Source organism: Spermophilus citellus (assembly GCF_964194105.1).
Source record: "Spermophilus citellus genome assembly, chromosome: 9".
Lineage (NCBI taxonomy): Eukaryota > Metazoa > Chordata > Mammalia > Rodentia > Sciuridae > Spermophilus > Spermophilus citellus.
The window spans coordinates 98,282,166-98,294,664 of NC_138191.1; the positions used below are offsets into that span (position 1 = coordinate 98,282,166).

The following is a 12,499-nucleotide window of genomic DNA, read 5'->3' on the forward strand; positions in this document are numbered from 1 at the left end:
GCTTTAGTGCAGACATTTCTAGGTAAGTTTGGTTTCTTTTTTTCTGGAAACACATTTTTGCATATGTACAGACAACTGAAAATACATGATGTGTGTCCTAGCTTTTTATTATAGGTGATATTTTTGTGTTTATATGATGCAGATTTATATGATTAGAGATGTTTGCCCAAATCCATAATTCAGTAAATTCATCAAGTAAATTCGAAGTTTCTATATTTTAGTTCCATGCAGTTTACTCTTGTTGGCAGGACTATTTTTTTTCCCCTCATAACTTTGTTTTTGTGGTGCTGAGGATTGAACCCAGGGGTTCAAGTATTAACGCTCAGTTATACTCCCAGCCCTTTTTATTTTTTTGTTTTGCAGAGTCTAAGTTGCTGAGGCTGACCTGGACCTCCTTCCTCAGCCTCTCACGTAGCTGGGATTACAGGTGTGTACCACCTTGCCTGGCTATTAGTTTTATATTTAACTTTATTTTAGAGGAATAGTTCTGAATTTAAAGCATATAGGGCAAGGTGAACAGTAAAAAAAAAAAAATCCTGATTTCTATAAAATGTAGTATGTAAGGTATTTCTAGCATAGAAATAATTTAATAAGACACAGTATTTTCACTTTTTTGGTACCAGGGATTGAACTCAGGGGCACTCAATCACTGAGCCACATCGCTAGCCCTATTTTTAATTTTATTTAGAGACAGGGTCTCACTGAGTTGCTAGTGCCTCACTTTTGCTGAGGCTGGATTTTAACTCGTGATCCTTCTTTTCTCAGCTTCCCGAGCCACTGGGATTACAGTTGTGTGCCACCAGGCCTGGCTGTTTTCACTTATTTATAGAAGTTTGTGTTATAAACTTAGTATTTGTTCATTAACATAATTTTTATTATATTTTAGAGCAGAATAGATTCTGATTGATTTTAGTGTTGCTTCTTTTAGACATTATTTTTAGAGCAGTTTTGGGTACACAGCAAAATTGAGCAGAAAGTACAGAGTTCCTGTATATTCCCTGGCCCCACACATGTATAGCATCTCTTGCTGTCAACATCTACTATTGTGGTACATTTGTTATAATCAAATGTATCATGACATGTTATTGTCACTCAAAGTTCATTGTTTACATTAGAGTTCGTTCTTGATGGTGGACTCTCTGAGTTTTAGTAAAAACATGACATGGGTTTTAAAAATTTGTTTACATAAGAATTCATTTAAATTCCTTTATACTTCAAAGGTGGAGAGAATTAGAATTCTTTTTATGTTTAGAATTAACTTGAAATAGATTAGAAGTAAAAATGGTACTGGTTTGTGAGAGAGCTAAAAATGGTCAAGATCTTACCATTTAGGATTCTATAAACTTTTATGTTAATAGTGACACATTAATTGCATATTTTAGTTCCTTGTTAAAATTAAAAAAAAATTTTTTTCAGTTGTAGATGGATCCAATACGTTTACTGTTTTTTATGTGGTACTGAGGATTGAACCTAGTGCCTCACATGTTCTAGGCAAGTGCTCTACCACTGAGCCAGAACTCTAGTCCCTGAAATTCTTATTGGCAATATAAAACAACTTTTTACTTCTCTAAAAATCCTTTGTTTTGATACTGTATTAGAATTCTCTCTATGAATATTTGGCTGTTACTTAAGGGGCTTTAGTTCCTTCTCTGAGTTTTATCTTTTTCAAACTATTTCTTTAGTTTTGAGAAAAAAATTTAAAAGCTTTATAAATGTCTTACCACTTTAAAAAATGGTTTTGCATTTTCAATAACAGATTTTTTTTTTTAAACCCAATAGTTTGCTTGCCTAAACTGGATTTGGAGCAATTCAAACTACTGAAGATCTGCCATTTTACAATATCATATTTGGAAAGAAGCAGGTTTTCAAATAATGGAAGAGCCTAAGACATCTAAAAGTGAAAATCATGAACCAAAGAAGAATGTTATTTGTGAAGAAAACAAAGCAGTTAAAGCTATAACTAATCAAACTTTGAAAGCTAGAAATGATAAATCTACAAAAGAAATTGGGACCAACTCTCCAAATAGGAATAGTAGTAAAAAAAACAAGCAAAATGATACTTGTATTGAAAAAACAGATGTTAAATCATGTAAAGTAAATGCTGCCAATGTTCTAGGCCCTAAAGATTTGGGGTTAGTCCTTAGAGATCAAAGTCATTGCAAAACAAAAAAACTACCAAACTTACCAGTGAAAGCTGAAAAGGTACCCATCTCACAGGCAAAATTAGAAAAGGTACCCAATTTACAGGCAAAGGCAGAAAAATCACCAAAGTCACCTAATTTACCAGTGAAGACAGAAAAATCACCCTGTTTACCTGCAGCAGAAGCAGAAAAGTCACTTGGTTCACAGAGGAAAACAGAAAAAGCACCTAGTTCTCAGACAAAATCAGAAAAGGGGCTCAGTTCATCAGCAGAACCAGAAAAGGTGACCAGTTTACTGTTGAAAGAAAGTATTAAACAGACAGAATTGCAACAGACTGGAAAAAAAATCCCAAGCTCCTTTATTTCTGTGGACAAAGTGAATATTGAAGCTCTACAGAGAGAAAAATCTGCTCTGGAAAACTTACCACCATCTCAGAAGCAACAGATGAGGACAGATAATGCTGGAGATTCTGATGATAGTGCTTCAGGAATTGAAGACATTTCAGATGATTTGAGTAAGTACAAGTAAGAATATTCTACCAGTCACATTTTTCTGAGAGATTTTCTTGTGTTAATGTTCTTTAGGTTAGCCCTGGCTTAGCTACTTTAATTACAAAAAGGACATTAATAGTGTGGGTCTTTCAGCTAAAAAAGAAAAAGAAAAAAAAATCACCTTTTTATTTATTATGATAAGTAAAAATGCTGTGCACATATAAATTTAATGACTCCTTTAGTCATTTGGATTTGTACCCAAATGTACCCTCTTATTTATTTATCTAGCAATGCTGAGGATCAAAACTTTGGCAAGTGCTTTACCACTGAGCCCTACACACTCTCTTAAAATGGTCTTGGGGGGCTGGAGTTGTGGCTCAGTGGTAGAGCACTCCCCTAGAACGTGCGAGGACCTGGGTTTGATCCTCAGCACCACATAAAAATAAATAAATAAATAAATAAAGATATTGTGTCCAACTACAACTAAAAAATAAATATTAAAAAATGGTTTTGGCACATTGATGTTCATAACAGCACAATTCACAATAGCTAGACTGTGGAACCAACCCAGATGCCCTTCAATAGATGAATGGATAAAAAATGTGGCATTTATACACCATGGAGTATTACGCAGCACTAAAAAATGACAAAATCATGGAATCTGCAGGGAAATGGATGGCACTAGAGCAGATTATGCTTAGTGAAGCTAGCCAATCCCTAAAAAACAAATACCAAATGTCTTCTTTGATATAATGAGAGCAACTAAGAACAGAGCAGGGAGGAAGAGCAGGAAGAAAAGATTAACATTAAACAGAGACATGAGATGTGAGGGAAAGGGAGAGAAAAGGGAAATTGCATGGAAATGGAGGGAGACCCTCATTGTTATACAAAATTACATATAAGAGGTTGTGAGGGGAATGGGAAAATAAACAAGGAGAGAAATGAATTACAGTAGATGGGGTAGAGAGAGAAGATGGGAGGGGAGGGGAAGGGGGATAGTAGAGGATAGGAAAGGTAGCAGAATACAACAGTTACTAATAGGGCATTTTGTAAAAATGTGGATGTGTAACCGATGTGATTCTGCAATCTGTATTTGGGGTAAAATTGGGAGTTCATAACCCACTTGAATCTAAAGTATGAAATATGATATGTCAAGAGCTTTGTAATGTTTTGAACAACCAATAAAAAAAAATAAAATAAATAAAATAAAATACCTATTATAAACTGAATAATATTAGCTAGGAAGTCTTTTTCAAATTGAAGTATTCTCCTATTTCTAGTTTGCCAAGAGTGTTTTTTTTTTCTTTATAGTAGTGGTTTAATTTCCCTCCTTGTTTTAATCTACTTACTAAAAAACCTGAACAAACATTCCCCTATATTTGTGATGAACGATATTGCTTGACTTTTTGAAACCAGTCTTATTATTAATTTGATTTATAGGGATTTTAAGATTTTCATATCTATGTTCCTGAATGACATTGGTCTATAATATTCCTTCCCTTAGTATCTGTGTCAGGGTTTGGTATCAAAAGTAAACTGTTCTCTGAAAACAAGTTTGAATAAACTTTACTTTTTCCCTAAAAAAAAAAAAAAAATGGTTTTGGTAATATATTGCTTGTTCATTCACCAAACATGTATGTATCGTCTTCCTCTAATGGGCCAATCGTGTGTTTATAATGGAAAATTGGAAGAACTTAGCCCTAGGTTTCAAGGAACCTACACTCACTGGGTTGTGATGCAGAGAAGTAAAGTAATATACAGTGGCAAAAACTAAGAGTTGGGAAAGCATGTGATTTATTTGTGAGATTTGACATGGGGCTGAGAAAATGAGAGGAGTGAGACTATGAGTATGAATGAGAATCAGTATAAGTAGAACAGGGATTTGAGGCGGAGTAGCAAAAGATGCAGTTGACAAGTCATCTTTTGGAGAATGAAAAGCATTGTGAACTGTGACATAATTTTTTTCATAAGTGATTTGAGAAGCAACTGAAGAGAAGCAAGATAGTGCTATGATCAGATTTTCTATTAAAAAGTATCCTTTTGGCTATAGTGCAGCAAATTCTTTGATGGGCACAAGTCTAGAAGCAGAAATTGCTTAGGACACTGTTTACTTGGGAACTGTAAAATTAATTTTGGTCTGGGATCCTGACTTTACTTTTAATTAATTGTTTAGAAATATTGTCTATGTCTTGAGTAATTTTTTTTTTTTTTTTTTTTTTTTGATGCTGGGGATCAAACCCAGGGCCTAGTGCATGCCAGGCAAGCACTCTACCAACTGAGCTATGTCCCCAGTCCCTTGAGTAATTTTAATTCTGATTTTGCTTAAATCAATGAACTTTATTTGCTAATTTTCTTTCTGTTGATTTCATGGTTGAAAGAATAAAGCCTTACCTTGATATAGAAATGAAAATAAATTATTATTTTTCATAGATGGAGAAATACCAAAGAGTTCAGAAATAGCTACTTTTTATTTCTGGTGATACACAGGTGATAGTATATAGACAGACTTTTAAAATATATATATATATATTTTACTTGTATATGGACACAATACCTTTATTTAGTATTTTTTATGTGGTGCTGGGTATCGAACCCAGGGCCTCACACATGCTAGGTGAGTGCTGTACCACTGAGCCACAACCCCAGCCCTATAGACAGACTTTTAAAAGATTAAATAGAATTGTCTTTATGTGTGTAAGGAAAAAAAAATCAGTCTCACAATTGTATATAAGGTTTAGAACAAGGACAAGTTTAGACAGTAACTCAATAGAGACAATATCAAGTAATATAACAGGCGATATTTAGATATGGCAAAAATCTAAATATGATGGTACACTAGAGATGTGAAGTTGAGGAATTGTGATACTTAAGATCATTTAGTTAAGTCAGGGGTTGTGAGAGGTTCATTTTGAGCCCATGAATTTGAGACTTGTCCTAGGCAACATAGTGAGACCCCCCCATTTCAAATAAAAAATAAAGGGGGGTGGCACATTCTTAGTGGTAGAATGCTTGTCTAGCATGTATAGGCCTTGGGTTCTAACCCCAGCACACAACAAAGCAAAACAAAAGATTGCTTAATTAAGGGTCTGTTCGTGTGAGTTACTGAAAAATCTGATTTAAAGATCATTCTTTTAAAAAGGTAACAAAGGATCTAGAGCTATAGCTAGCTCAGTGATAGAGCACTTTGTATGCTCAAGGACCTGGGCTTGATCCCAAGTACAGTCAAAAAAAAAGGGGGGGGGAATATTAAGCAAAAGAGGTGATATAGTGAGATGATCAGGTAAATGAGCTGGAGTGAGATGCATGGTTTTTGAATTCTGTCTTTCCCACTTAATAACTTTGTAATCTTGGATAAGCTTCCTTCAAATGTATCTTTGTTTCTTCATTTTAAGAGTCTAGTTGAAAGTTTTATGTAGTACCTGACATAGTAGGTATATTTGTCAGCTCTCTGTCACTATAACAAAAGTCCAAGACTTTTGCACTTATAAAAGATTTATTTAACTCATGGTTTTGGAGTTTCTAATCTATGATAGGCTGACCCTTTTGCTTTTAGACCTATGGGGAGGCAGTATATCATGGTGAGGAATGTGTGGCAGAGTAAAACTGTTCACTTCATATCCAGTACATGAAAAACAGTAAAAAGATCCCAGCTACTTGGGAGGATGAGGCTGGAGGATCACAAGTTTGAGGTCAGCCTGGGCAATTTAGCAAGACCCTGTCTTAAAATAAAAAGGACTGAGATTGTAGCTTAGTAGTATGGTGTTCCTGGGTTCATTCCATCTACCACAAAACAAACAACAATAATAAAAACAAACAAAGAGCAAAAAGGAGAAGCTTGGGGCCCCACTATCCTTTGAGGATACACCTCCAATGATCCAGAGACCTCCCATTATGCCTAACCTCTTAAAGGTTCTGCTACTTCCCACACTGGGAACCAAATCTTTATCCTATAAACTTTTGGGGTCAAGATCCAAGCTATAGTAATAAGCATGCAGGGTAGAGAGTATTATTTATTACTATTATTTTATTCTATTAAATGCAGTTTTGTTATGTGTTAATGTAGAGAACAGTAGACCAAGTAGAGATACTTTTGGAAAATTGGTTTAGCAAATTAATAAGAATGATTTAGCCAAATGTGGTGGCACATGCCTGTAATCCTGGTGGCTTGGGAGGCTGAGACAGGAGGATTACAAGTTCAGAACCAACCTCAGCCACAAGGTGAAACCTACAGCCACCTTTACCTTACAAGTCTTTTCCCCGCCTGTGTGGCAAGGGGTTGTTCCCAGATTCACTTGCAAATTAACTCAAGCATGAATTCATGTGACATCAGGAAAAAAAATGAAAACAAATCAAACAATAACAACAACAACAAAAAATTAGCCTAAGCAATTTATCAAAGTCCTGTCTCAAAATAAAAAATAAGGAGGGCTGGGGATGTGGATAGTGGTTAAGCACCTCTGGGTTCAATCCCTGGGGGGTGGGGGTGGGGAAGGAACACATAACACCATCCTTATGGAGTCAATATTCTATTAGGAAGAGATAGACAATGAACAAATAAATGAGAAATATGTAGAGAAAGTTAGATATATAAGTCATATGAGAAAAATAAATCAGGAAAAAATAGGAATTGATGCTATTGTTGCTGCTGGTGGTGTTTCAATTTAAATTGTCACTGAGAATGCATCATTAAAACACATGCCTAAAGGAAATAGGTGAATGAGCAGGGTGAGTATTTGAGGGAAGAGTGTTCTTGATCTGGGGTTCTCAAACTTTGATATGCATGTGAATTCCCTGGAAATCATATGAAAAATAGAAATTCCTGGGCATCATTCCCAGAGATTTGATTCAGAAAGTCTGTGTGGAACCCGAGAAACTTTATTTCTAGCAGGCTCCAAACTGCTAGTGCTGCTGGTGCTGCTGATCAGGATCATGCTTTTGAACAGCATACGCTAAATTATTGCCTCACTTTCACTCATATCACCCTTCTTTGTGTTTTTAACATAGCCAGAAGAATCCTATTAAAATGAATCAAATCATGTTACTACTATTTAAAGTATTTCAGTGGTTCCCTCATATTTAGCTAATGTTTTTGCAGTGAGTAGCGGGGCCTTATATGATCTCTGATACTTCCCTACTTCTCTACCTTTAGTCATCTACTTCTCAGTCTCTTTCTTTCTGCTCTATTTGCAAGGTTTTCTTGTATTTCCTGAAATGTGAATACAAATGTCCAACTAAGGGCCTTTGTATTTGCTTTTTTTTCTTCCTTGAATAGTCATCCCCTAGATATGGTTAGTTCTCTGAACTTTTGCTTTCTTAATGAGGCTTTTGCACATTAGTAATCCTCATCTCTACTTCTGATAAGGCATATTCTTTTTACATGTTTAACTTTTCTCATAGTCCTTATTACTATGTCATATTTTTAGTCTTTTAAGTAGTTTTATTGAGATATACTTCACATGCTATAAAATTCATCTTTTTAAAGTATAGAATTCAGTGATTTTTAGTATACTCACCAAGTTTCACAGCCATCACTACTAATTTTTGGATGTTTTCGTCACCCTCCAAAGATGCACTATACCCATTAACAGGTATTCCTTTCTATTCACTGGCAACCACTGACTTTTTTGTCTCTGTGAACACTCCTGTACAACTTGTTTGATTAAGGTATCTCATGGAACTAGTGTTATGTGGTACACAATTTGGGACATTCTGCCTGATACCATTTTATTTTATATGTTGTTCTAAAAAATTAAATAATTTTCTTTTTTTTCTGATTTTAAAGAAAGATATGTCTTCTCTAATTCTTTATGCTGGCATAAATTATAATTTTATAGAATTTGCTAATGTTGTTTTGTCAAACAGGGCAAGTTGTACATAGAGAAGAGAGGAGAATATTATATTATTATGGTGTCTTGCTACTCTTCTTTTCAATGAAATATATAAATAAAATTAGGATTTCATCTTTTCTTTTGTTTCCATAAGAAAATGGTTGCTAAAAAGTAAATTTCCCCCCAAATATTAGGACATAATTGCAAATTGTTCACAGTGCATCAGTGTTCCCCTCATATAATTTAAGAATACTTATCTAACCTAACCATGCTTAGGGTGTTTGAGCCCTTTTTATAAGTTATGTAAGAGTTCGCTTTCTTATTTTGGAAACTCCTATGCCCTTTAGTAGGAATTGTACCTTATTCAGAAGTACATCATTTCTTCTTTGTTTATAAAATTAGAGCTATCAAAAGATAGAATTGATTGGGGCTGGGATTGTAGCTCAGCAGTAGAGCGCTTGCCTAGCATGTGCAAGGCCCTAGGTTCGATCCTCAGCACCACATAAAAATAAAATAAAGATATTGAGTCCAATTATAACTAAAATGTAAATATATTTTTTAAAAAGAATCAACTATCATAGTTCCTCTAGATGGCATATAGTTGGCTTTTGAGGATAAAGAGGAGAACTTTTTGATTATCTGAGAGCATTGCACTTTGGAAGTGCTTTTAGATACATCCAGATTTTTTTGTCTATTTAACATACTTTTATAAAAGTGTAAGTTTTGGTCAAGATGTTGTATTAAAATTTGAATGTACAAAGTTAAATAAGACCTGGCTATTAGCATCAAAGAATCTACTTTATAAAGGAAAGGTAAATATTACTAACTGAAATGGGAGGGCATTGATGGAGAAGGGAATAGCATAGATAAAGGTATTGAGATTTGAAACAACAATAATACTAACGTGTATTTGGTATGAAAGAAGTGAAAAGTGTAAGGCCAGGACATGAGGTTAGAGATATAGGCAAGTTAGCTCTCTTTCTTTAGGTTTTGACTTAAATGATATCTTCTCAGAGAAGCCTTTTCTGACTCCCATATCTAAAGTTGTTTTTCAGCTTAGTTCCTTGACTTTATTCTTTTATAACATTTATTGTAATTTGAAGTTTTGTAGTTGTTCTGTTTACTGCCTTCATGAGGGTAAGGGATTAGACATAATGTACTATGGGATTTAAGCTTTATTCTGAACTCCCTGCAATCCTTTCAAGTATTTGATCTTTTCTCTTTCTTGCAGTGCTGGGAATCACCCAGGACCTTGTATATATAAGGCAAATTCTCTACCACTGAGCCACATCCCCAGCCTTTATTGTATTTTATTTTGAGACAAGGACTCACTAAATTGCCCAGGCTGGTCTTGAACTTGTGATCCTCCTCTTTCTGTCTCCTAAATCTCTGGGATTATAGATCTATGCCACCCAGCCCAACTACCTTTTAAGTATTTTAAACACATTGGGCATGGTGGTGCACACTGTGCATACCTGTAATCTCAGCAATTCAGAAGGCAGGGGGATCACAAATTCAAGGCCAGAGTAGGTAACTTAATGAGATTCTCAGCAATGTGGTAGACCCTGTCTCAAAATAAAAACTAAGGGCTGGGGTTGTGGCTTAGTGGTAGAGCGCTTGCCTAATACATGCGAGGCCTTGGGTTTGATCCTCAGCACCACATAAAAATAAATAAAATAAAGGCATTGTATCCAACTACAAATAAGAAAAATTAATATATATAAAAAAAGGAAAAGGGCTGGGTATATAGCTGAGTGGTGAAGTGCCCCTGAGTTCAATTCCCAGTATCAAAAAACAAACCAAACAACACCCCCACCAAAAATATATATGTGTGTGTGTGTGTGTGTGTGTGTGTGTGTGTGTGTATATATATATATATATATATATATTTTAAACTAGAAAAAAGAGGATTCAACTTACCTTTAAAAAAAATCACATTGGTGTAGAATCTTACTGTATGCCAAATCCGTATTGCTACATACTGGAAATGCAAAGATGAAAACATAATCTATGCTTTCAAGAGATTGCAATCTAATTAGGACACAGGGATTTGTGGTCTATATATGTTTTTTCAATTGTTAGTGTCTTTAGTTCAGTGACTAAATCTTTGGGTCTTTGATAGCTTTTTATCAAATTAACTTCAGGTACCCTTTAAAGATGGTTTTGTTATGCTAACTTTATGTAGTGTAGTCTCAATTAGAAATATACCTTGGAAGAAAAAGTCAGGCATTTGATACATGAAGTAGGTTTTTTTTTTAATACTGGGGAAGGAACTCCTTATGCATGCTAGGCATGTGCTGTACCACTGAGCCATACCGCTAACTTCTCTTCATGAATTTTGATACTATTTATATACCATATACACGTGTGTATAGTATATGTATACATACCTGAGTATGTATGTATACATGCATATATATATATATATATATATATATATATATATACATATACATATACATATATATATATTTATTTCTGTGTGTGTGTATATATCTTTTTTTTTTTTTTGGAGGGGGATACTGGGGGTTAGAGATTAGATTTAGGACACCCTACCACTGAGCCACATCCCCAGCTCTTTTGCTTTTTATTTTGAGATAGGGTCTTAGTAACTTGCTGAGGGTTTTGCTAAATTGTTGAGGCTAGACTTAAACTTGTGATCTTCCTCCTGCCTTAGCCTTCTGGGTTGTTGGGATTACAGACCTGCAGCACTATATCAGGCTATGTGCATATCTTAAGTTTTACGTACATATAACAACTTATATGATCAAGGAAAATACATCTTTTCCTGTTTGTGTAAAAGTTGAATACTTTGTTTTTCATTATACTTTTTTTAAATTACCATTTCTGAGATAACTAAGTGATTGCTTCCTTTTATAGGTAAAGTGAAGAACGATGAATCTAATAAAGAAAATTCTTCAGAGATGGACTATTTAGAAAATGCCACTGTGATAGATGAATCTACATTGACACCTGAGCAGAGGCTAGGCTTGAAACAAGCAGAAGAACGCTTAGAAAGAGATCACATCTTTCGACTTGAAAAAGTATGCTGCTGTTTTAGTTATTTGGAGGGAAATATGTTTCATAGCTTTTCTTTCCTAAGTATAGCTCTCTTTATTTGTTTTTTATATAGCTCTCTCTCTTTTTTAATTGATAAGACAGACTAGCATTTATCTTTCCTTTCCCTCTTTCTTTCCTTCCTTCTTTCTCTCCCTCTTTTTTCCTGTCTTCCCTATGTTTAACAAATACTCAGTTTATGAGCCTGGCTTCATTTATTCTTCCTAGAGGTTGGCCACTGTGCCCTACTTCCTTGTTTTAGTTTTGATTGTGGCCCCCTTTTCTATAAGCAAAGTTATTGGAATATAGCTATGCTCAATTTTTAGATATTGTCTGTGGTTGCTTTCATGTTACCATGGCAAAGGTAAATTGAATAGATGCCAAATGAAACCATATGATCTTTAAAACAAAATGTTTACTCTTTTCCAAAGCTCAAAGTATTTACCAAAATGTTGCTTTGGCCCTTTATAGAGTAAGTTTGTTGACCTCTGATTTATTCCTTCATTAAATAGGTACTGTGCTAGACAATAGACATGTATTGGTGAAAATGGCCCAGTTTCTTCCCATTAGCAGTTAAAAGTCTGTTTGGATTGATGGAAACAAACTAAAATATACTACTAAAAACTTACTAGACTTTCTCCTTTTTTCCTTGTTTTTCTATCTTATCCTTTTTCCTCCTATGTTTACTGAATAGCTACTAAGCACTAGGAACTGTCCTAGTCATTAATAATTCCTAGTTTCAACAATTAAAACACTAGTAGCTATTAAAGGAGAAAAATTGTCAATGTGGGTCATCATTCTTGAAAAATAAGAAAGGAAGGAAAGAAATGATATGATTTTGTTTAGTTTAGAAAAACGAGATGATATCTAGATTGAAGAATGCAATCCTGGTTACTAACAGAACTTAGGGTAGAGTATCAACACATGAAAAGAAAAAGGAATGTCAAAGAATGGAGACTCAGTCTGTGGTTATAGAGCACT

At 34.6% G+C, this 12,499-nt stretch overlaps 1 protein-coding gene across 7 annotated transcripts in view; it reads left to right on the top strand.

Moving 5' to 3' along the window:
- The window catches only part of TUT4 (terminal uridylyl transferase 4), a 126,888-nt gene that overhangs the window by 29,748 nt on the left and 84,641 nt on the right, over positions 1 to 12,499 (top strand). For all 7 annotated transcript variants that reach the window (XM_081307134.1, XM_081307135.1, XM_081307136.1 and 4 more), the window contains exons 3-4: positions 1,780 to 2,656; positions 11,342 to 11,505. In XM_081307134.1, coding sequence (XP_081163260.1) covers positions 1,873 to 2,656; positions 11,342 to 11,505 — 948 coding nt within the window. In that variant the 5' untranslated portion in view covers positions 1,780 to 1,872. The remainder of the gene's footprint in view (positions 1 to 1,779; positions 2,657 to 11,341; positions 11,506 to 12,499) is intronic.